The following is a 22,381-nucleotide window of genomic DNA, read 5'->3' on the forward strand; positions in this document are numbered from 1 at the left end:
GTTCACCCAGAAGCACTCTGATACACGTGCAGTCGCCATGAATCAGAGTCGACTCCACGGCAACCAGTAAATTCTCTTGTAAAACCAGAGCAGATGTGACCTTTCACTATCAGCTCCTAAGCTCTGAACTGGAGCATCTGAAGAATGTTCTCTTTGCAAAGCCTCTTGCTTTCACTTTGGTAATAGGCTCTGGAGGGTAGGGGGAGGAAGTGGAAGTTCAGTGTAAATGCAAAGGACAAGCTGTGGCAGCTCGAGTGATACAGACACAGGTGGGGCCCATCCGCTCTACCAGGGGAAAGCCTGTCCTACCAGCTGTAGCAGGAGAAAGGCAGCTCTACACCCTTCCCTCTTGAAAGGGCTCATTTATTTTCATTGCACCTACGTGCCTAGGAAGAGATGATGAGAAAACCACCAAAATGCCAGCTAGGGGTGGTTGGGTGGGGCTGTGACTCATGTATTTTCCCTCTATTTGTCATGGGCTTTTTTTGTAATGACGTTCCAGTACTTTCATGGAAAAAATAAATTTATTTTTTAAAAGCTGTAAAACAGCTATAAATCAGTCATCATGATTTTTTTTCTTTACTGAGTTCTCATGTGTTTCTAGTGCTTCATAATACTTGGGGGGGGGGGGCGGGGGACAGAGGACATGGAGCCCAATGGCCCAAGTAGAAAGAGGGCCTTCTACGTACCAACAGTTTGCAGAGTCAGACGTGGGGGGATAGAGCGGGGCCTTTTAAACTTGTTTTTTTTAACCACTACGCATTGTAAAAATTACATTTTACATCTTAACCGCCAGTGTATACACACATACCAGTAGCTAAAAGAGAAGTTTCATAAAACAAATTACTACCACGGGATGCACTCCAGCATTTTCTGTCCTGTACTGTTCTATTTAATTAAGCAGATGCTGGTCATGACCCACTAAATTGCCTTCATGGTCCATTTATGGGTCACAAACTGTAATTTGAAAAACACCAGTGTAGCGAGCTTGGTGGAGACTGTAGAGTGTAGACTTTCCTGGGGGCCTGGGAGAGAAAGACCCTGGGAGAACACCTGCTGTCCCCTCTCTCCCAGGAAGGATGGCGCGCACTGACCCAGAGAGATAGCTGTCCTTTCTTTCTTATTTATTTTGTTGTTGAGAATATTCACAGCAAAACATACACCAATTCAACAGTTTTTACATGTACAATACATTGATCATGTTCTTCTGGTTGTGCAACCATTCTCACCCTTCTTTTCTGAGTTGTTCCTCCCCCACTAACAAACTCACTGCCCCCTAAGGTTCCTGTCTTTCGAGTTGCTGTTGTCAATTTGATCCCATAAGGATAATCCTTAAAAGAGCATCATGCTCAAGGCAGACATATCCTTCTTTTTTGTAAAGGAACTCAGGAAGAAGGAGGGGGTAGGAGGAAAGGGAGGGAAAGGCTCCATTACAGTAAATGGTGTAGAAGCCCACATCAAAGCATGTGATACTAAGAGCCCAGCCGCCAACTTTGGGTACCCACCATAGGAGATGCTGTGCTGGGGCCTTCTCTACCTGGGATCCTCCTTACCCCACACCCCAGTCCGGACTTGGCCAGGTAATTTAAGGAGGCCCCAGTGTTCCCCACTGGGGCAGTGGGCCTGACCTTATCATCCATCACAGGAACAGACAGAGAGGTCCCGTGAGGAAAGCCTCGCCCTGGCCATCTTACATTCGGGCGCCTGTTGGATGAAGAGCACATTCTGCCATGTGGGAGTCCCGTCCCTCCACTGCAGTCATCTGATGGATGGTCATCCATTGGGCACACAGGTGGTTTGGGTGCCAGGACCTGTAGGGCCAAGGCCCCTGGAGCCAAGTTCCTGAATCTGGGTCTCCCCTTTGGAGGGGCATCTCACATGCCACTTGTTGTGTTCCCCAAGCAGCCCACTGTACACTTATGCTCTATGCAATTGAGAAAGATGGTGGGGAGGAATAAAGACAGTGACTAAAGAGACGGACAACACACAGGCGGGGAGGAAACACTGGGCTCGAACCTAGCTCCAGGCCCTTCCGAGCTGTGTGACCTTGGGAAGTTACTTCCTCTGTGCCTCAGTTTCCTTCTCTGTAAACTGGCAATAATCATAGTACGGTATCTACTTCCCCCTTTTTTTTGTAACTGTAATTTTTTTTTATTGTGTTAAAATTCACAATAACATAAAATTCACCATTTTAAAGTATTCAGTTTTGGCATTTAGTACATTCACAGTGTTTGCAACTACTACCACTGTCTAGTTCCAGCACATTTTATCACCCCAAAGAACACTTTGTACCTATTAAGCAGTCACTCCCCATTCCCTCCCTCCTCCCTCTTGCCAGCCCCTGTAAACCACTAATCTTTCTGTTCCTATGCCTATTCTGGACGTTCTATGTAAGTAGAATCATACAATCTGTGGCCCTTTGTATCTGGCTTTCGTTCAGCATAATGTTTTCAAGATTCATCCATGTCATAGTGTGTATGAGTACTTCATTCCCTTTTATGGCTGACTAACATTGTATTGTTACGTATATACTACATTTTGTTTGTTTATTTGTTGATGGACATTTGGGTTGTTTCTACCTTTTCGCTATTGTGAATAGTGCTGCTATGAATGAACATTTCTGGACAAGGATTTTTTTTTGAACATGTGTTTTCATTTCTTCTGGGCATATGCCTAGGAGTGGAATTGCTGAGACATACAGTAATTCTGAGTTTATCTTTTTGAGGAATTGCCCCTGTCTGGCCTGGCACAGAGCAGTAATAAAAACAGTAATTATTAGATGTGAGCACAGTGGTTAAGAACTTGGCTGCTAACCAAAAGATCAGCAGTTCGAATCCACCAGCTGCTCCTCAGAAACCCTACAGGGCAGTTCTACCGTGTCCAATGGGGTCTCTATGAGTCGAAATCGACTTGATGGCAACGGGTTTGGTTTTTTTGAAGCATCTAACGAGGAGGTGGCCACCCCGGTGGAAAGTGCAGGAATAGGAGAGGAGGAGGAGGTGATGGTGACAGACCTGGGGAGGGGGAAACTCCACTCTCTGGCCGAGGCACCATCTGGGCTGGGGTCACTCTTCCAGGTGCCGTCAAGTCGGTTCCAACTGATAGCGACCCCCTGTGCGACAGAATGAGACGATGCCTGGTCCTGTGCCATCCTCACAGTTGTTGTCATGTTTGAGCCCATTGGTGCAGCCACTGTGTCAGTCCATCTTGTTGAGGGTCTTCCTCTTTTTCACTGACCCTCTACTTCACCAAGCATGAGGTCCTTATCCAGGGCCTGGTTCCTTCTGATAACGTGACTAAAGACGTAAATCAGCAAGCAAAAGAAAAACTGAACAAAACAGAGGAAATCAACAAAGATAACCTTGGAAGCACTGAATGCAGCAAAATAAGAACAGTGGATCTCAAAGCAACTCCAGGAAATATATTTTCTGTCACTGTCCCTTCCAAAACCCAAACAATATCACCACACATTGAGTCAATAGATCCCATCGTGGTCCTTGGCATAAATCTCAGCAGATTTAACAAACTTTACTCAGTTTTTCATAGGTGTTGCTGGCCTTCCTGTATTTTACCTAAATTTATGGATATTTACAGGAATTAATGTTTTCAGTGGAGGGTTTTAAGTCCTATGGCTGGTACCTTAAATTATTTGGCCTAATAAAACTTCAGCTTATTCAGGACAAAAGGAGAACATCAGGAAAAACCTACATGATAATAGCTTTTCTAATTGTGGGTACTATGGGGTTATCAAACACTTCCTTGGGCTACCTGAATTATCTTACCCAAGACATCTTCAAGTTGATTTCTGTTATGCTATACCATACCATACTGTTGCCCTGGTGGCTTAGTGGTTAAGAGCTACTATGGCTGCTAACCAAAAGGTCGGCAGTTTGAATCCACCAGGCGCTCCTTGGAAATCTTATTTGGAAACCCTGTCGGCGTAGTGGTTAAGAGCTACAACTGCTAACCAGAAGTTTGGCAGTTTGAATCCACCAGGCGCTCCTTGGAAACTCTGGGGCGGTTCTACTCTGTCCTATAGAGTTGCTATGAGTCTGTTACGCTAGGAGGAATTTTTATTCAAGGAAGGCAATATAAGGTTGCAAATGTGTCTGCTACAGCACGGATGAGCCTTGGCCTGATACGGTTTACCCTGGCTGACAGCGCAGTTGCACCAAATTTCAACCTGACGGGTGATCCTTATTTCCTTGGCACTACGTGCAGATGGTGTTACTGGAAACATCCAAGAGAAAGCTAGGAAACTCTGTGATGCTTCTAATTCAGAAATGGTTCTGTATCTGTATTAGATAGGTTTTGTGTATGTTTTATTGGGGTTGACATGTACTAGTGGATTATGCTCTGCAGTAACATTTTGTTCAAAGAATCCAGCTCGGACCTATGGTTATGCTTTCCTTTTTTCCCTCACTGGGTATTTTGGAATCTTCTTTGTCCTGGCTTTGATTAAAATTTTTGGTGCACTTCTTGCTGTAACGGTGACAGTAGGAAGAAAAGCAAGGACCATTGTACTTTGATTTATATTCTTTGCTAAACCACTCAGATTTCAGTATGTATGGTCTGGTTTATTGGTTGTCCTTGGTATATCTCAATGTTTACAGCAAAGGTATGGACAAAATAAGGCTACCGTCACTACAAGGTCCCGATAAATCAGTGGGTAAGAGAAAGTCAAGAACATTGGCACAAACTGTATAGGCAGTGATTCATACTGTTCACAGTAGAATCTTTTGGGAACAATCGTCAAATAATTTACAAAGGGATTATTATAAAAACCAAAGGATCTGAAGACATGCTGTCCATTTGTGGATGGATCACATATGATGAAGTGGTTTTGTGATGTCAGCCTTTTCTTCAGAACAGTGTGACTGTCTTCCCCCTGAAGCAGTCAAGAGAGCCACTGTCTAGCACCTCTTAAGAATAAAATGTCAATATGAAGGACTGAAATTCTTCTTAGCAGTTTAATGAGTATTTTCATTGGAAATGGACCATGTTGCAAGACTAACTGGATATCATTTATGACATATCAGAGAAACTGATATGTAATAGCAGATTGTTTGGTCTTCCTTCCATTTTGGTGGTATTTAAATTGATTCTCTATTATAAAAGTGAAATGATGATTTAAAGTTTGGAGAGAATAGCATTCATTATAAGTAAAAGTTATTCTGTGATGTAAAAAAAAAACCAGTAATTATTACTATATTATACGCACTTTATAAGTACCAGGTGCTGTTCTAATTATTTAACCTACATTAGCGCATTTAATCCGTATAACCCTATGAGGCAAATATTATTCCCACTTTACAAAGGGAGATTGAGGTCCAGTGTGTTTTAAGTAATAGGCCCAACTTGTATGACAGCTCTTCTGACCCAGGCAGAGTTAAGGTCACAGGGAGGCTGCTTCAGCTCAATGGAAGGATTTTCTCACTGTTAGAAGTTTGCAGCTGTAGCAGGAGCTGCTTCCATCAGTAGTGAGCCCTCTGTCCCCGGAGATGTGTAAGCTGGGGCTAGTTATGGGGCTTGGGGAGAGAGTTGGGCAGTATGATCCCTGAGGCCATCTTCCAGCCCTGTTAGGACACACATGAATGGAAGTTCCTGACCACCAGCAACTCTGGGTCAGAAGGCGGTGAAGTCATGGAGGATGTGGGGAGGCCTCTTGTTCTCGGTGGGCTCCTGCCTTTGGATCCGGCAGCCTGCACCTGGGGCTGCGTGAGACCCTGGGGATGTCACTCAGGCATGGGCTGACAATGGGCCTGGGGTCCCTAACCCTGGGCCTGCTGCCTGGTCGTTTCTGACTCTCTTGTTTCTCGATTTTGTAGCCAGAGGAGGCACAGAGGGCTCAGGCGCAGGTCATGGGGCTGAGTGAGGCCCAGCCGATGGCTGTGGTACAGCAAGAGCCCGGGGCACACCCTGTGCCCATGTATGCGTTCTCCATCAAAGACCCCTCCTATCGAGAGGTAAGCTTCTGTCCAGCTTGCACCCACCCATCTACCCTCCCAAGGGCCTCATCCAGGATCCGTGTTGGCCCTAGACATGGATACACGAGTGGGGCAAGGGGACCCCAGAGAGACCGTGCTGGGTTCCCAGTCCATGGGAAGCCATGAAAAGTCTGGGAAAAACATCTGGGTGGTCCTTCTGTCCACTCTGAGCTTTGGCTGGGGAGTCCTTAAAATGATGGTTTACATTACACACTCATGGTGAGAACAATATCGTGGCAACAGTAAAGAAGCTTGAACCTGCCTCTCCACACAATAGTAACTCCATTCTCCCATCTTCTGCATATACTTTTATCAGCTTCGTCCATTTGAGCAAGTTGAGTTTATGGAAGTGGTTGATAATGTTTTAAATTCCATGTGTGGAGTTAGTGCCTCTTCCTCCCCCTGCCCCCACGTCCCAGCCACTATATTCCCCGGGCCTTATATCCTAGGGACAGAATTGCTCAATTTGCTGCCTGATCAGAATAGCTGTGGTGTCACCATCAGGGTGGGAGGCCCCTGCCCTCCCACTTGAGAGCAGGAGTTTATAAAAGCTTTGAGTTCCCAGGTTCTACCAAAGCAAGGCAGTAAGGGGTGCAGCAGAACTCAGGCCATCAGCTCATCAGTGAGGAAGTGCACGTTAAGCACCTACTCTATGCTCTTCCTTGCTCTTGGCTGCAGGGAAGCTCCCCTCTAAGCATGAGCCAGGGAGCTGGGACCTGCAGGACAGCCAGTGGCCAGCAGGGGTTGGTGGTCCACAGCCAGGACCAGAGTGCAGGGCATTGTGGGAGGGCTGTCTGAAGAGAGGCGTGGTCTGTCCAGGCAGAGAGCAGAGGAGGGGCGGGCATGGTGGCAGAGGGGTCTCAGCCCCACCACGCCTGCCCACCCTCTGCACGAGCCCAGTGCCCTGGAGGTACCTGACTCAGCCCTGTGACTCTCCCACTGCACAGGAGGCCCCCAGCCCACTCACACCCCAAAAGAGGAAATCCTGCCAGACCGAGGGCCCCAGGAAAATCATCAAGTTGGAGTCTGAGGAGGAGAAGGAAGAAAGGCTGGCCCGGAGCTCCCCTGAGCAGCCCAGGCCCAGCACCTCCAAGGCAGTCTCGCCACCCCACCTGGATGAACCCCCTAGCCTCGGGAGCCCCGACACTGGAAACAAGGTCCTCCTGCTCAACAACAACCATGTGACCAGCGAGCCTGGGGAGGAGGCAGGTAGGGAGGTGGGGAAGCAGCAGAGGCTGAGGCCTGCACGCTGTTCTTCAGGGCCTGGGTGGGACCCCTCTTCTGCATTTTGAGCCCCAACTGGGGAGCCCCAAACCAGCCGGATTCCCCTGTGTCCCCTGCTTTGAGCTGCTGCAGAATAGATTACGGAAAGCCCAGTTCACCTGGGGGTGAGAGTCCATGAGGTTCACCACGTGCTTTGCTGTGATCCAAATGTGGGGAGCACGCAGGGCTAAAACCCAAAGTAGTTGTAGCTCCTTCCCCCAACACACTCTTAGAGTGCTCAGTACCATGCTCTGCACAGGGTGGGTCTCTCCAAGAAATGTTTGCTGGTGGGTGCCTTGGGTAAAGACTTGGGTGAAGTCCACACCCATCATTTCCCCAGATTTTTTCTGCAAAGGCCATCCCCGTGGGGGATCTCGTTTTTTCGAGATCTCTTTCATGGCCACTGCCAGACAGGGAATCCTTGGGCAAGAGTTGAGGTCAACCCATAGAATTCTGGATCAAGAGAGGTGTGCTTCCTGGATTGCTTCACCCAGAGGCCATCTTTGTTCTTCATTCGAAGCCCTAGACTGAGCCCTGACCCTGGTCACACACTGAGCCCTGACCGGTATTCCTTTCTCACAAGTGCTATTGGTTATCAAAGGGTTTTGATTAACTAGATGAGCCATCTTTTGACTGTAGATGTCACAGCTCATGGGGCTGAGAATTGGAACAAACCAATGTGCTTTGTTAGGGTTGCAAAAAGTTCCAAACTAGGTGGTGTTTGTCGAGCCTCCTGTTCAAGGAGCAAATTCTGAAGTTAGGGCGAACAGCCTAATTAAATGTTAACAGCAAGAAATGCTGGACACCCATTCGTGAATAACCCCTCTGCACACATGAGACAGATGCAGCCTCACATACACAGTGAGTATTCACGTCCTCCCTGCAGGGCACGCCTTGCCCACACAGTCCACTCGCCTGCCCAGTGCACCCATGCAAGGCCTAATGGTGTCTCCCTGCCTGTTTTCAGAGGAGCGCGTCGTGGTGATCAGCAGCTCAGAAGACTCAGATGCAGAAAATTCGGTGAGTGGCCCGGCAGTTCAGCCCAGGACTCCTGCCTCCGCCCATTCCGGGTCCCAGGGGGCACAGGCTCAGCAGGTGACTCTCAGACTTGCCCTGCGCCTGGGGAGTTTTCCAGCAAGGCAGTGAGTCCTGAGCTGTGCTGGGGATGGCCTCCACGTGCCAACTGCCTGCCTGGACCACCCCAGGCCTCCCACCACACCAGTGCAGGAGCCTTCATAACCATACATACTCTTCTGAAATGCTGGTAGAGTGTTCCTTCCAGAGCCCTGTCTCTTTTCTGGAATACAGGCAGTTCCCCGGTTATGAACCAGATCTGTCCCTAAGACTGTCTTTAAGTTGAATTTGTAGGTAAGTCAGAACAGGTACATACGATTCTTAGTTAGCGTCAGTCAAATGTTTGTCTTAGCATATGGTGTACATTTTACCTTTCTCTAAATACAAAACACTTAAAAACTTCCAAACTGTGCAATGTTTTCATGAGCTTCACAAAGCAGTGTGTGCGTTCCTTATTAAGAACTATTGTATTTAACTCAAATTTTTTAATACTGTAGGCTTTATGGCAGTCCATTCTTAAGTACGAGTTGTCCAAAAGTTGGACGTTTGTAACCCGGGGACTGCCTGTATCCCATGCCTTTGTCTGAAGCTTCCTTATGCATTTTCTGCCCTCTAAGTCCTCAGCCAAGGCTGGACAAGAATTCACTCCCTGGTTAACCCCAGCCAGTGAGGGCCTGTGAAGGGGTGTGAAGTCACGGGGGCCGCACCTACAGGGGCCAAATGAGCGAGTTTTGAGTCTATGTAAGAAAGAGCTTCTGTAAAGCCATCCCGCAATGGAATAAGTGGCCTTATGGGTAGTGACCCTTCTGTCCCTGGAGTCTGTTAATAGAGGCTGGGCTGTCACCCGTCCAGGGGAAGAGGGGATCTGAACAGAGTGAAAGGTTGGACTGGGTGGCCCTGAGCTCCCTTCCAGCCCTCAGTCTGAGGTTCTGTATTGGAAAGCGCGTGGAGCCTATGGAGACGGCTGCGCCACCCTCCTCGACAGCCCACCCTCTGCTGAGAGCACGAGGAGCACCCCGCCCCCGCCGGGCCTCCCGTCGGCCCCGCAACAAGTGCCGCCCCCCTGCCTGGTCTCCCCACCATCCTGCTGAGCAAGCCGACGACCCTGAGGCCCAGCCTCCCAGCCTGTTCGCCGGTCACCAGGAACGTGTCGGCGCCATCCACCATGGGATCTGCTTCCCGGTACACAGAGCACCGAGAGGCAGCTGCCTTCACCGGGCCATGCGCTTTCCCTTCAGAGTGTATTGTGCCCCTGTGTGGACTCCCGCTGTCCCTGCGGCCCCAGCCACCATCCCTGCCACCTCAGGGCCTCCCAACCATTCAGCCCCACCCCAAGAGGCTCCCACCCTCCTCCAAAGGGCCACCTGCCGGCCCCGCCGGGCGCGAGGAGGGCGCCCCCGTGGCCGTTCACACCGGGGTTCCCGAGTAGCCCAGTGGATCAACCACTTTTTTGCCCTCCCTCTCTCCTCAGTGGCTTCCCAGTTCGCTGCCTCTGCCAGGGGTGCTGAGGGGGGACGGAGGGTACCCCAGATTCTTGGGGCAGGAGATCCCCCTAGGGATTCTGACAGAGCCCCTGTGGAGAATCCCCAAGTCTGATTCCCGCTGGAAGCCTCTCCAGTTGCATTCCCATCGTCCCCTCCAGAGAGGCTGTCACCAGCCCCGGCCCAGGCCCCCCTCTGGCGAACCCCCTGAGAGCCCTGAGGGCCCCTGTCCTTTACTGCTGTTGCAGCCATTCTCTTGTAACTGTGGCCACACACCCCGGCCACAGCCCTAGAGGCCCTGCACATAGTAGGCATTCAATAAATATTGGTCAATGAGAGAACAAAGCAATGAATGACTACAGGGACCTCTGGGCAGGGAGATGTGGATCCCCGAAGGCTGACATTCAGGCTCCCATTCTCACCCCCCTGGGTCTCTCTGCCCAAGGAAGCAGTTCTCTGGCCCATTGTGCCTTTCTGTGTTCTGAACGAACCCCCACCACCACCACCAATAGTGTAGCCTCCCATCACCCCGTCTCCCACCCCAAGCCTTTGCATTGGGCCTCTGCCAGGATCTGAGTCTATCAGGGCAGGGACTGTACCCGCCCTGTGACCTGGCAGACATGGCTGCTCAATAAATATTTGTTGAAAGATCACCCTTGCGCACCCTTATTCCATGGTCACCCCAGTCCCTGATGGACTTACCTCTTCTCGCAGGCTGTTTCTGTCTCCTCCTGCCGAGACTGGTTCTCCTCTGAGATCCTGTGTCTTGCTCTTCCTCCCACACCTGTGAGCACCTGAGGTCGGAGGTGGGCTCAAGGCCCTTCTTGCTGCATGGACTGTTAAGTCTCCACCATCAGATCAGATTCCCCCAGCCTTGGAGGTTCCAGCCATTGGGTGTACCCCCGCTCCACCCAGTTATCTCGCCTCCCCCTCATGTAGGGGAGACTGGCCCCTGCCTCCAGGTTTCTTGTCCCTATCCAAGTCCTGCCTTCTTCCTGGGTGACTTTGACACCCACCACTCCCTGACCTCTCAGAGGTCTTCACCCCTCTCTCCTTCAGCTGCTAACTCCATGGCCAGACCCTGGGCGTCACCATCCCCGAGAACCGTCCGTCTCTACAGTGTGCCTCTCAGACCTCCAACTGCTCACAGCCTCCTGTTCCTCGCACCGTCCATCGTTAACCTGCAGACCTTGGTTCCTTGTCCCGGGGTACTGCAGCCTCTCTGCTGTCTCCCCTCTTGTCTTCACCTCTCTCCAGTCAGCACCGTCAACCATTTCAGCTTGTCTCTCATCAGGATCTCACCTCTTTCTTCTTACTCTCGTCCCCCCCACCCTTTTCTGTTAGTCCTGCCTCTGTGCTGCCATCTGCAGGCTGAACTCTGTTGGAGAAAAGTCACACCTCCAGGAAAACTACAAAGTGGTTAAGAGCTCCGCTGCTAACCAAAGGCTCAGCAGTTGAAATCCACCAGCCGCTCCTTGGAAACCCTACAGGGCAGTTCTCCTCTGTCCTATAGGGTCACTATGAGTTGGAGCCGACTCGACGGCACCTAACAGCAACAACCTGTAATGCCTCCTGGCGCTGTGAACAGTCTCGGGTGTCCTACCTCAGCGTGCTCTCCCGCTCTGCAGCAGCTCCTCGCCTCCACTTGCCTCACTCTGGTCCCTCATTGTGACCCTCAGGGAGGCAGGTGACCACACCTCCTGCTTTACAGATAAGACAGGAGCCCTCAGATGGGATGGGAACTGTTGATGTCCTGCTGCCCTGTTACAGACTGACCTGCCCTGCCGCATCCTCCCCTGTCCCTTCTGTTAGGGTGGATGTGGCATCCACCTCCCTTTGGGACTTGCCCCACCTCTGTCCTGTTCCCCACCTCCTTGGGACCCTCACCCCATCTCCTCATCCTCATCTCTCCTGCATCTTCAAATGCTCCTACTTCCTCCTGAACTGCAGCTGAACACTGTATACGTTCTTTAGATGCACATTTTAAAACTTAACCATTGCAGGAGTCCCAAACTTCTTAAAAACAATGCTTTGAAAAAACAAATAGGTCACTGGGTGGCGCAAACAGTCTGCTCTCAGCTACTAACCAAAAGGTTGGTGGTTCGAACACTCCCAGGGGTGCCATGGAAGAAAGGCCTGGTGATCTCCAGTAAATATTACAGCCAAGAAAGCCCTTTGAAAGAGTTGTACTCTGTAACACGTGGGGTCTCCATGAGTCGGAGTTGACTCAAAGGCAGTGGGTATGTTTGTTCTTGTTTTTATGCATTCATTGCCCTCCTCCCATGTCCCCCTGCTGACCCCTGGGGCCCCTAGAGCACCTGCAGCACCCCCCACTGCAAACTCTTACTCCCTGCTTAGAGAGAAGGACCAGGCAGTATTTGCAAGGTGCTCCAGGCTCCCACATAATCCCGTTGTCTCCCTGTCCAGGGTCTTCAGCGAGCCTCCTGGTGAGGGAACGTTGTAAAATACGGCCTGCTAAGAAGGTCAGTTTCCGACTGTACAGGGCATGTAGGGACCTGCCTGCTGGGTCTTGGCTGTCTGTTGCTGGAATCTAGGCACGTCTGGGGGCTCAGGCGCGGGCCTGTGGTCTATGAGACTGCTAGAGTGAGGAGGTGCTTTCTGTGAAAGGCCTCGGCTGTGCTGGAAGAGGTGGTGGGCTGAAGAGTGGGCCACAGATGGAGCCGAGGTCAGGGGTGAAGGGGCGAGCCCCAGGCCCGACTGTGGGGCTTGGGTGAGGGCTGCTTACAAGCTGCAAGGGTGGGTCAGCAGTGTCTCTGCCATGGGGCTCCCATTTCAGGACTCAAAGCAGAAAAGATAGGTGCTCTCACACAGCTTTGCCACAGGTGACTGGCCCCAGCACCTCGCAGCCACAGGACCAAGTGGAAGCAGGAGGGCCTGGCCAACGCGGTAGCGCCTGGCAGAAGTGGTGGTGATGACCGGAGAAGGGAGGTCTGTGGGCAGAGGCCTATCGAGGGAGCCTGGCGCAGGCAGGGCGCATGCCCTGAACACTTCGTGCTTGCTTCTGGGTGCTTCGTGCTTGCGTGCCTGCGTGCCCTGGGCGCCGCTTGAGGAGGAGCGCCAATGAGCAGTTTCTATTGGCCATCACCGTTTCCTTCACCAGGTGTGAGAGATCATTCAGCAATTAAACACTAATTGCCCTAGCTGCTACTTTCTGTAGATAGGTCCCTGCCTGTGGGGAGCAGCTAATGGGGGAGGGGGACCATGGTGCTGGTGAGTGACCATCACCCTCTTTCCATGGCCCCCTCCCGAGGGAGGCTGGTGGGAGCTGTGTTCCCTGAGGGCAGCAGCGCCCTGCCCAGGGACCAGAGCAGGTAGAGGGACAGTAGAGGCCACAGGCTAGCTAACGGGATGGTCCAGTTCAAGGATACATGTGAGCTATCTCCAGGGCCTTCCAGACTTGGCAAAAGCTGGGGCTTCATGTCTGTGAAAAAACAGTGGTGCATGTGTTTTGCCAAACTGCTCCCGGCCATGGCTGAAGCTTGAGTGATGGAGAGAGTTCCTTAGGAGCTTGGGGCTCTTGATGAGCATTAATGCTGGAGACTAGATATTTCCATGTGACTGGATGCTGTCCATCAAAGAGTCTGGCTCTCGTCTGATTGATTGACTATTGACTACACATGGAATGAGTCAGTAATTAAGAAAGCGGCTTTTGACCCTGCGCAGTTTGAACTATGCCTTCCTGGGTGCAGCCCGGGCATTGAGATTGGTTAAGGATGCTAACGCACAGCCGAAGTACAGAACCACCTCTGCAGCAGAGGATCGCTGCTCGTGTGTCTGTTCAGCCTTGAATGGAGGTGACATGTCCATACTGGGGTATGATACAGCTGCGGACAGAAGAGGCTGAATCGTCCCAGATAAGCTTCCTAGACTTTTGGAAGGTGGTTAAAGGGTCAGCCCAGCTGCCTCCTACGAGTGCCCCTGTTAGGCTTGCCGTGCTGAGTTGGAATGCCCTTGACCTGCTCAGGCCCTGAGATCTGTGATGAAGATCAGTGAGATAGAGCTTGTGAACCAGATTGTCCGTGTATCCCAGTAGCACGTGTAGCCTGGAAAATTCCTGGACCCCATGTGGCTCGGTCTGAGGACAGTTTTGCATTCAAAGAAACACCGTCCATTAACCAAGTATAATAAAAACAAATTCCAGTATTTACTTGCATCTTTCAAAGAATATGAAAGTGGATCCAACTCATATCCAAAACAAACCCGTTGCCGTCGAGTCATTTCCGACTCATAGCGACCTTATAGGGTAGAGTAGAACTGTCCCATAGAGTTTCCATGGAGCGGCTGGTGGATTCAAACTGCCAGCCTCTTGGTTAACAGCCAAGCTCTTCACCAACCTACTGCAGCACTTCTTAAATTGCTTTTCTCCTTTCCTATAGCTCTCACCATCTCCCACACCATAGTTCCTGAAAGCTTTTCCCTACCTTTCACTGTCTAGCCCTCATACATAGGCTCTTCTCTATTTCCCACTCCCCATTTCCTCCTGCCCCCATTCCTTTTCCCTGCCAAGCAAATCTCAGCCTTTTCCAGTGAAAGGCCCTTTCCTGGCTTCTTGGGTTCTGGTCTCTACGACTGTCCTTCTCTGTCCTCTCCCTCCACCCATCCAGTTACCCTGATCTGTGGATAAGGCCCAGGAGAGGGGGTATGGGAGGTGGAACATCAGAGTTTCCCTTAATGTTTAGAGAGAGGAAAAGACGTCCGATGCCAGATTCCTCTATGTGCTGATTGTCCTTTTGTTAAACCTGGGTCTTTAGAAAAGTCTTTTTAAATGTTCTGGCTACTTCCCAGCTGTGTTGCTGGGATTTAGAGGGTATGTTGTGAGTTTAATGCTGGCCAGAGTTAAATGGAAGGCATCCCAGTGAGACCAGCCCCATGATGCAGCCATACGTTATGGATGCTCTCAAGGGCAAGAGGAATCTTGGAGGAAGAAGAGTTGCGGCTGAAATATCCATCCTTCCATCCACTGACATACTCAGTAGAAAGAAGGTATCCTTTTATTAAGGGAGCTAGCAGGATTTTCTTACAGAAGGCAGCTTCAGTAAGTTCAGGCAGAAGGACGTTCTCATGACTATAAGAGGGAAAATGGCCCCAGGACAATGGGAGACTGCTGGCCATCATAAATGCTCCTGATGTAGAGATGGGGAAGGTATCCCAAAGATACAGCTGTGCGACTCTCTGGGGAGCTACTCTTAGAAGAGCAGATTCGAAGGTGAAATGACTGTAATTCTAGACATGGCTCTAAGGCCTGAAAGAACATCCAAAGATCCGAAGTTCCAAATAGAAGGAGACCAGTAGACGCACAGAGGGGCTTTTGCAGTTATCTTTGGAGCAGAAAGACGAACAAAGAAGACAACGCCCAGAGCACCATGTCAGTGGGTGGCAGAAAGGACCTGGCCGAGAGGACCACTCTTCAGCCATCGGCAAGAGGGAGCTGAGGTCCCGGGGAGCCCAGAGCAAGGGAGCCCAGTCCCTCCACTAGCCAAAGTATGAGAGAACCACTGCTTTGTGAATGGGGCAGGTGCTGGGAGGCTGCAGAAAGAAAACATCTTGATTCTCCCAGAGGGAATGAATGCAGAGTCTACTCTGATGACGACTGCTTGTAGAAGGCTCCTTATAGGGAGACAGCAGTGTGGGCTCACTTGTAGCAGGGCATGTACAGTCAGCCTTTGATGACGTGGCTGAACCAAGGCAGTGGAGAGACAAAGCATTTGGCAAAGTCTCTGATGAGATCTGTACGTGTTATTGTTAGGTGCCATCGCTTCAGCTCGGACTAAAAGCAACCTCACGTACAACAGAACAAAACGTTGCTTGGTCCTGCGCCCTCCTCACAATAGTTGCTATGTTTGAGCCCATTGTTGTAGCCACTGTGTCAGTCCAGCTCATTGAGGGTCTCCCTCTTTTTTGCTGACCCTCTACCCAACATGATATCTTTCACGGATTGGTCTCTCCCACTGATGTGTCCAAAGTAATTGAGACAGAGTCTCACCATCCTTGCTTGTAAGGAGCATTCTGGCTGTAGATCCATAAAAAGAGGAAAATCAGCTCTAGATGGATTTATACTGAATGTCTGTTTCTATCAATGACTGGGAAGAAGTTGGTGAGCCTGGGCAGGGCTATGAAATGCAAATAAAGTAAAAACCAGACATTGCTTGGAAAATTCAGAACATGTAAATTTACTTGTGGGCAGTAATAACTTTTCTCTGGCCTGAAATTTTATTGAAAACCAGTGTTTCAGCTGGACAGTGGAAGGGCTAGAGGAGTATGCTAATATTCTCCAAGACTGGGCCATTAGCCAGAGGCCAGAGTTAATGGAGGCCTTGGATACCCCCAGCTGATGCCAGCTGCTATCAGCAAGGCGGAGGCAATTCATAAAGAGAAAAGACCAGAGGTCTACTTTGGACTCTGTCTCAGCAATGCCACCACCAGCCCTGTGACACTGGCCATGTCCCTTTCCCCTGGTCTCTGGCCAAGGTCCACAGGTAGAATTCACAGGGTGGTTCTGAGCTGGCCACCAAAGACTGGACATCTGGGCTTGGCAGCTATGCAGATGATGAGCAACTAACTCTGTGTTTTCATCAGAGGCTCAGCCTCCCTCGTGGCCCCAGCACCTCGGAGACTCTTGGAGCTGGAGCCCTTCTCCCCTCCCACCTCTGAGCCTTTCAAACTGTGTTTCTGCAAGGCCTTGGGGCTGGAGAGGACAGAGCCTCAAGTGCCCAGCCTGGGGGAGTCCAGGACTCACAGGCTTCCCTAGACAGCCCGGGACATGGACGCTACATGCAGGGAGGGCCTGGGCAGCTCTCCAGGCTCTGAGGCTTGGAGGCATCTCCCTCGTCTGCTCTACTGCTGCCAAGGATCTGTCTGTCCATCCAGATGTGAAGTTCAGGGGGGCTGAGCAGCCCTTCCTGTACCCTTGGTGCAGAACACTGGGGCCTCTGCTGGCTCAGGGGACAAGAAAAACCAGGCTCCTGGGACCTTCAAGAGAAATAGCTGGGGTTCAAGATAGGCTCCTTCATCCTGGCCCCAAGTTCATGGTGGCTCTTCTGAGTCCCCTCAGGAGCAGACCCCTCAGCCCCTGCCCACCATAGCAGCTGGCCCTGGTCCTGAGCCCCTATGCCCAGCACTACTCACCCATACACATGCTCACCCACATATTCTTTCACACTTTCACACACTTATGTCAACATCAGTTGCCACACACACCCCCTTGTACACACACACTTGACCATCCATGTTCATCTCCACACATGCTTTCACACTCACCTGTGTGATCACATCCTCACACCTAATCACTTGTTGATGCATGCACAGTGGTTCACACACGACCGTCATGCCTCACATCCACACATTCACGCGTGTACACACACGTCTTCTGGTGCACACGTACTCCCCTGTATGCACATGTTCTCGTCCCCGATAATATACCTCCCTCGTGTACACACAGATGCCCCGGCCATACCAGCCTGCTCCTGTTCACGCTCAGCACACCCTTGCTCACAGGCACACGTTGCTGATGCACCCTCTCCCCTCCGAGCCCCTGACCTGTTGGTTTTCTGTGTTGCAGTCCTCCCGAGAGCTGGATGATAGCAGCAGCGAGTCCAGTGACCTCCAGCTGGAGGGCCCCAGCACCCTCAGGGTCCTGGACGAGAGCCTCGCCGATCCCCAAGCAGAAGACAGGCCCCTGGTTTTCTTTGACCTCAGGATTGACAATGAAAGTGGGTTCTCCAGTGGCCACCCCTACCCCTTTCTAGCTTAGCCTCTCCGTTCCCAAGATACCGCCGCTGGCACCAGTTGCCACTGAGTCGATTCCAACGCATGGCGACCCATGTGTGAGAGTAGAAGCGTGCTCCGTAGGGTTTTCAATGGCTGATTTTTCGGCCAGGCCTTTCTTCTGAGGCACCTCTGGGTGAACTCAAACCACTAACCGTTTGGTTAGCAGCCAAGTGCATTAACCGTTTGTTCTACCTAGGGACTCCATTCCTAAGATAAGTGCAGGTAGAGCTGTGTGCAAGGCCGGGGAGAGCCCTGAGCCCTGGCCAGTGTCTGCAGACAGAGTGGGCAGAGCACTCTGCCTCACCTGGGGCCTCCCAGGTGTGCCGCTTAGCTGTCTGAGTAAGGACTTCTGCCTTGACCAGTGCCTGGAAGTGTGAGGCAGCACTGCTCATATACCCGGAGCCCGGTGAACACACTTCTAAACAGAAATCCAGTGTGTGAACTCATTGCTGTGAGGCCAGTAACCCGCATAGCCTTTGGCCATGACCAGACATTCCGGAGTCCAGGCCCATCCCACAGATGACTCTGGAGGGAGGCCACAGAGCCAAGGCCAGAGACAGCCCTTTCTCCTGGAGGTCCCTCTGCTCCCCAGAGCTTGCCCGGGCCGTGCACTGGCCCTCTCTGAGCCTGAGCCCTGGCCCTGCCCTGTGGCATGGATTCACCCTTGGGGCCTACCCAGCCCACAGAAGCAGCAGAGCTTTCATAGTGCAGGGAAGCCATTTGCAGATGCAGGCACAGGCTCTGGGCCTCACTCTGAATGGAGTGGCCTGGGTGGGTCTGTTGTCTTCATCCCAGGGCTCTGACAGGGCTGGGGGGCTTTAGCCAAGTGACTTAGGGATTGGAGGTCGAGGGCAGGGGGTGGATGGCCAGGTGGATCCAATCAGAGGTCTCCTGTGTAGGTGGGTGGAGGCTAGTATACAGAAGAGACCTGGATCCAAAAGGGTGTGGTGAACTCTGGGGAAGGTGATGGGGGGTGGGGGAGCTGGAGCCCCCAGCAGGCAAGCAAGGGGTCTTTGGAGGGCAGCCCGGCCTTCCCCTCTGACCCAGGGTCAGAGCTGCGTTTGGAGGCTGTTTGGTTCCTGCCAGAAGGCCCCAAGGTGGGGTCTGTAGATGCTGGGTCAGCTGCCCTAGACTTCTCTGCTCCCACGCCAGCACCTCTTGTGCCCCTGGGGCCTCATGCTGCCCTTTTCTCCTGCCCAGCCCAGAAGATTAGCCAGCTGGCGGCCGTGAACCGGGAAAGCAAGTTCCGTGTGCTCATCCAGCCCAAGGCCTTCTTCAGCATCTACTCAAAGGCTGTGTCCCTGGAGGTGGGCCTGCGGCACTTCCTCCGCTTCCTGGGCTCCATGCGCCGCCCCATTCTGGCCTGCTATAAGCTGTGGGGGCCCAGCCTCCCCTACTTCTTCCAGGCCCTGGAGGACATGAACAGCCTGTGGGAATTCCAGGAGGCCATCTCGGGCTTCCTGGCCACCCTGCCCCTGATCCGGGAGTGTGTACCCGGGGCCAGCAGCTTCAAACTCAAGAGCCTGGCCAAGACCTACCTGGCAAGAAACGTGAACGACCACAGTGCCCTGGCCTCCGTGCTCGCCATGCGCGACCTGTGCCACCTCCTTGAGGTCTTCCCAGGCCCCTCGCTGGCCCAGCATGTCTACTCTTTCAGCGACCTGCAGTGCTTTGCGTCCCTGCAGCCCCTGGTGCGAGCGGCTGTCCTGCCCCGGGCCAACGCCCGCCTTCTGGCCCTGCACAATGTGAGCTTTGTGGAGCTGCTGGCTGCCCACCGCTGTGACCCGAAGTGGGGCTTAAAGAAGTATAGCCGGTACCTGAGCCTGCAGGCCGCTCCTGCACTGCCCGCCCAGCCTGCTCTGGACCTGCAGGCTCTCAGCGCCTACTTTGCAACCCTGTTGGCACAGGGGGAGGGCATCTCTGCCCCACCCTCCGGCCATAGCTTGGTAGAACGGGCCTCCCAGCAGAACTGAGGGAAGGGTGTCACTAGCTTGAGATCTCTAGGGGCAGAGGGGGGTGGGGCCCCTGAGCCAGGCCTCACCAGTTACAATAGTTCCAGGTCCCCGTATTCAGTTGTCATTTGGCCCAGAACCACTTCCCCTTCTCTGGGACCAACTTCTGTAAAAATCCCACAGATAAGGTTCCAAGGCCAAGAAACATCCCGAGGGGCCACCTGGATCCCCTTGTGGGTCCTGGGGGAGCCTGTGGGTTTGCTCACCAGACCTTCGCCAATCTGCGCCCTTAGCAAGGAGCCAGAACCAGGGACCCCTGACGGAAGAGACCACTGCCTCTGGGCTCTAAGTGACCTCTGTCCTGCCCCAGCTACCCAACCTGCCTCTTCCATGGGTGCCCTTGCAGTACCTCCCTAACCCCCAGCCACCACCCAAGGGATCTGCTGACAGCCGCCATGGACAGCAGTCAGAGAGGACACAGCTTCCGACCTCAGCACCCCCTACCAGGTACCTAAAGTGCCTTTCATGCAAAGCTGCCTGTCATGAGTTTGAGTTCTCCCAGCTTCTGTCTGCCCAGGGCCTGGTTTTCTGTAGGCCTCCCATTGGGAACATTTTCATCCCAAAGAGGCCTCATATCCAGAGGCAGAAGTTGCTGCTCCCTGCACCCACTCCCAGCTATATCAAACTGGAGGATGCATGTCTCCACTTCCAAAGTCTGACCCTTCCTCACAGCCATGCAGACGCTGCTCCTTATTCCTGGCCACGGACCCCTCTCAGCATGGCCCTGACCTCTTCCTGCACTGCCCCTCCCCTAGACTCCCTCTCCCCCAAGGAATGACCTCTAACACAGCGCTACTCAAAGTGTAGTTGGGGACTGGTAGCATTGGCGTCACTGGAGAGCTTGTTAGAAGTGCAGATTCATGGGCTCTACTTCAGACCTACTGGATGAAAAGCTTTGGGGTGAGGCCCAGTAATCTGGGTTTTAACAGGTTCTGCAGATGATTCTGTGGCACACGGAAGTGTGAGAACCACTGCTTCCCAGGAGAAGTGTGGAGCAGCAGAGGATGAATGCCCTGGCCTACCTGGATTGTGTGCACTGGGTGTGACCTAGGAAAAGGCCCTCACTGAGCCCCAATGCCCCCATCTGTAGAATGGACTGATTGGCCAGCAGATCTCAGCGGTCCATCCAGTTCTGCCATTCTGGATTTTTAGGAATGGACAGCGGCCCTCTAGGGTGGTGGACCAGGAGTTTTCTCATTCTTGAACCCTAGCTGCCATCCCTAGGCCCCTGGTCCCCAGGACACAGGCTAAGCATCCTGTGGTCATGCCAGAGCTCGGCAGCAGAACACCCTCCCCTCTGACTAGCAGGACCACCGTCCCTTCCTCACCCTCCCTCCTTCTACCCCTCTCCTCATCCTCTTCCTTGGGTTTCCTGCTGCTGGAATGCTTCACAGACCCGGCCCAGGCCTCCAGCTTCCAGGGCCTCAGTTTCTGTATCTGTGACATCTGGGTAATGATACCTCAGCCGCACCCAGTCAGTGCCCTGCAGATCCAATAAGGGATTACATAGGAACTTGCCGCTGAGATGGGAGCGCTGGCTGTAAGCGTGAGCTCCCAGTTGCCAGTTGCCATCAAGTTGACTCCAATTCATGGTGACCCCAAGTGTCCCTGAAGGCCCTGGGTGGTACAAACAGTTAACTTGCTTGGCTACCAACCAAAAGGTTATAGGTTTGAATCCACCCAGAGGCAGCTTGGAAGAAAGGCCTGGTGATCTACATCTGAAAAATCAGCCTTTGAAAACCCTATGGAGCATAGTTCTACTCCGACACACGTGAGGGCATCATGAGAACAGTCAACTCAGATGCGTGGAAAATAGGATTCAGATGCCAGACTGTTAAAGCCGGTGCTGACTTCAAAGTTCCCGTGGGGAGCAGGCCAATGGATGGAGGGGAGGAGGGTGGCTAGGACCACAGTCTGACTGTAATGAACATCTTAGCAACTGACAAGGCAGCCCTTGGGCCACTCTCCACATCCTTCTCACCTCTCAGCCTAGCCCTGAGCCGAGGAGTGCCCACCGACTTCCCAGCTCCAATCACACCCTCAATGCTTGCTATTTTCAGATGCAGCTAATCACAGTTTTTATAGCAGATTGTGGCTTTGCCTTGTCTCCACTGTCGCAGACTTTAATAAAGACATGAATCTTAAAAGCCTGATGTTCCAGTCCAAACTCTGCTCAGCCCACCCCAGAGGAGCCAGAGAGAAACCTCTTGCCTGATGAGGAGAGGGGCAGCATCCCCAACCCCAAACATGGGAGAAGGCCAAGTGCCCAGAACAGCTGTTCCTTGTGGGGGCCTTTTGAGACTTGGCAGAGCTGAGAGCACCTCAGTGCTGAGGACCTCAAGGATGTGGATCCTGCAGGGCAAACGGAGACCAGGGTGGACCTGCCTTGGGATCATCTCCAAAAGGAAGGGAGCACCAACTTCAAGAATTACTTCCTAGGGGGAGCAAGGAACCTGGGGCAGGGTCTGCAGGAACTTCTTCACTGACCTGCTGGGTACTTGGGTATCTCTGTCTCAGAGCAATAGGAGGTAGCCCGTTTAAAAGAGGAGGGAAGAGGCTGGGGACATTAGCAATGTGTAATTAATGTGCTGCTATCTTGGGTGTCACGGATGGAACTTACATGAGGTCCCAGAGGGCTTCCCATGGCACTCCCAGCCTGGGTGAGCAGCATGGTGATGTGATTTATCAGTGCCCCCATCCTTCACCCCACCTATCTGTCCCAGATGCTCAAATTCCAGTCCCAAGGTTTTAGTATCTCAGCTTGGCCCTTTAACCA

At 52.3% G+C, this 22,381-nt stretch overlaps 1 protein-coding gene and 1 pseudogene across 2 annotated transcripts in view; both read left to right on the forward strand.

Annotated features, from left to right (window-relative positions):
- The window catches only part of PML (PML nuclear body scaffold), a 46,858-nt gene extending 27,292 nt beyond the window's left edge, over window positions 1-19,566 (forward strand). Inside the window, exons 5-9 of one of the 2 annotated variants that reach the window (XM_004374737.3) lie at window positions 5,829-5,966; window positions 6,935-7,196; window positions 8,218-8,270; window positions 17,385-17,535; window positions 18,794-19,566. In XM_004374737.3, the coding sequence (XP_004374794.1) occupies window positions 5,829-5,966; window positions 6,935-7,196; window positions 8,218-8,270; window positions 17,385-17,535; window positions 18,794-19,566 (1,377 nt within the window). Of the gene's footprint in view, window positions 1-5,828; window positions 5,967-6,934; window positions 7,197-8,217; window positions 8,271-9,266; window positions 9,921-17,384; window positions 17,536-18,793 lie in introns of those variants that run through there. The other variant, XM_012555077.2, reaches the window with a different exon arrangement.
- LOC105756198 (adenosine 3'-phospho 5'-phosphosulfate transporter 2 pseudogene) lies at window positions 3,245-5,628 on the forward strand (annotated as a pseudogene).
- Window positions 19,567-22,381: the final 2,815 nt, after the last annotated feature.

The sequence above is a fragment of the Trichechus manatus genome, unplaced genomic scaffold (assembly GCF_000243295.1).
Source record: "Trichechus manatus latirostris isolate Lorelei unplaced genomic scaffold, TriManLat1.0 scaffold00030, whole genome shotgun sequence".
Lineage (NCBI taxonomy): Eukaryota > Metazoa > Chordata > Mammalia > Sirenia > Trichechidae > Trichechus > Trichechus manatus.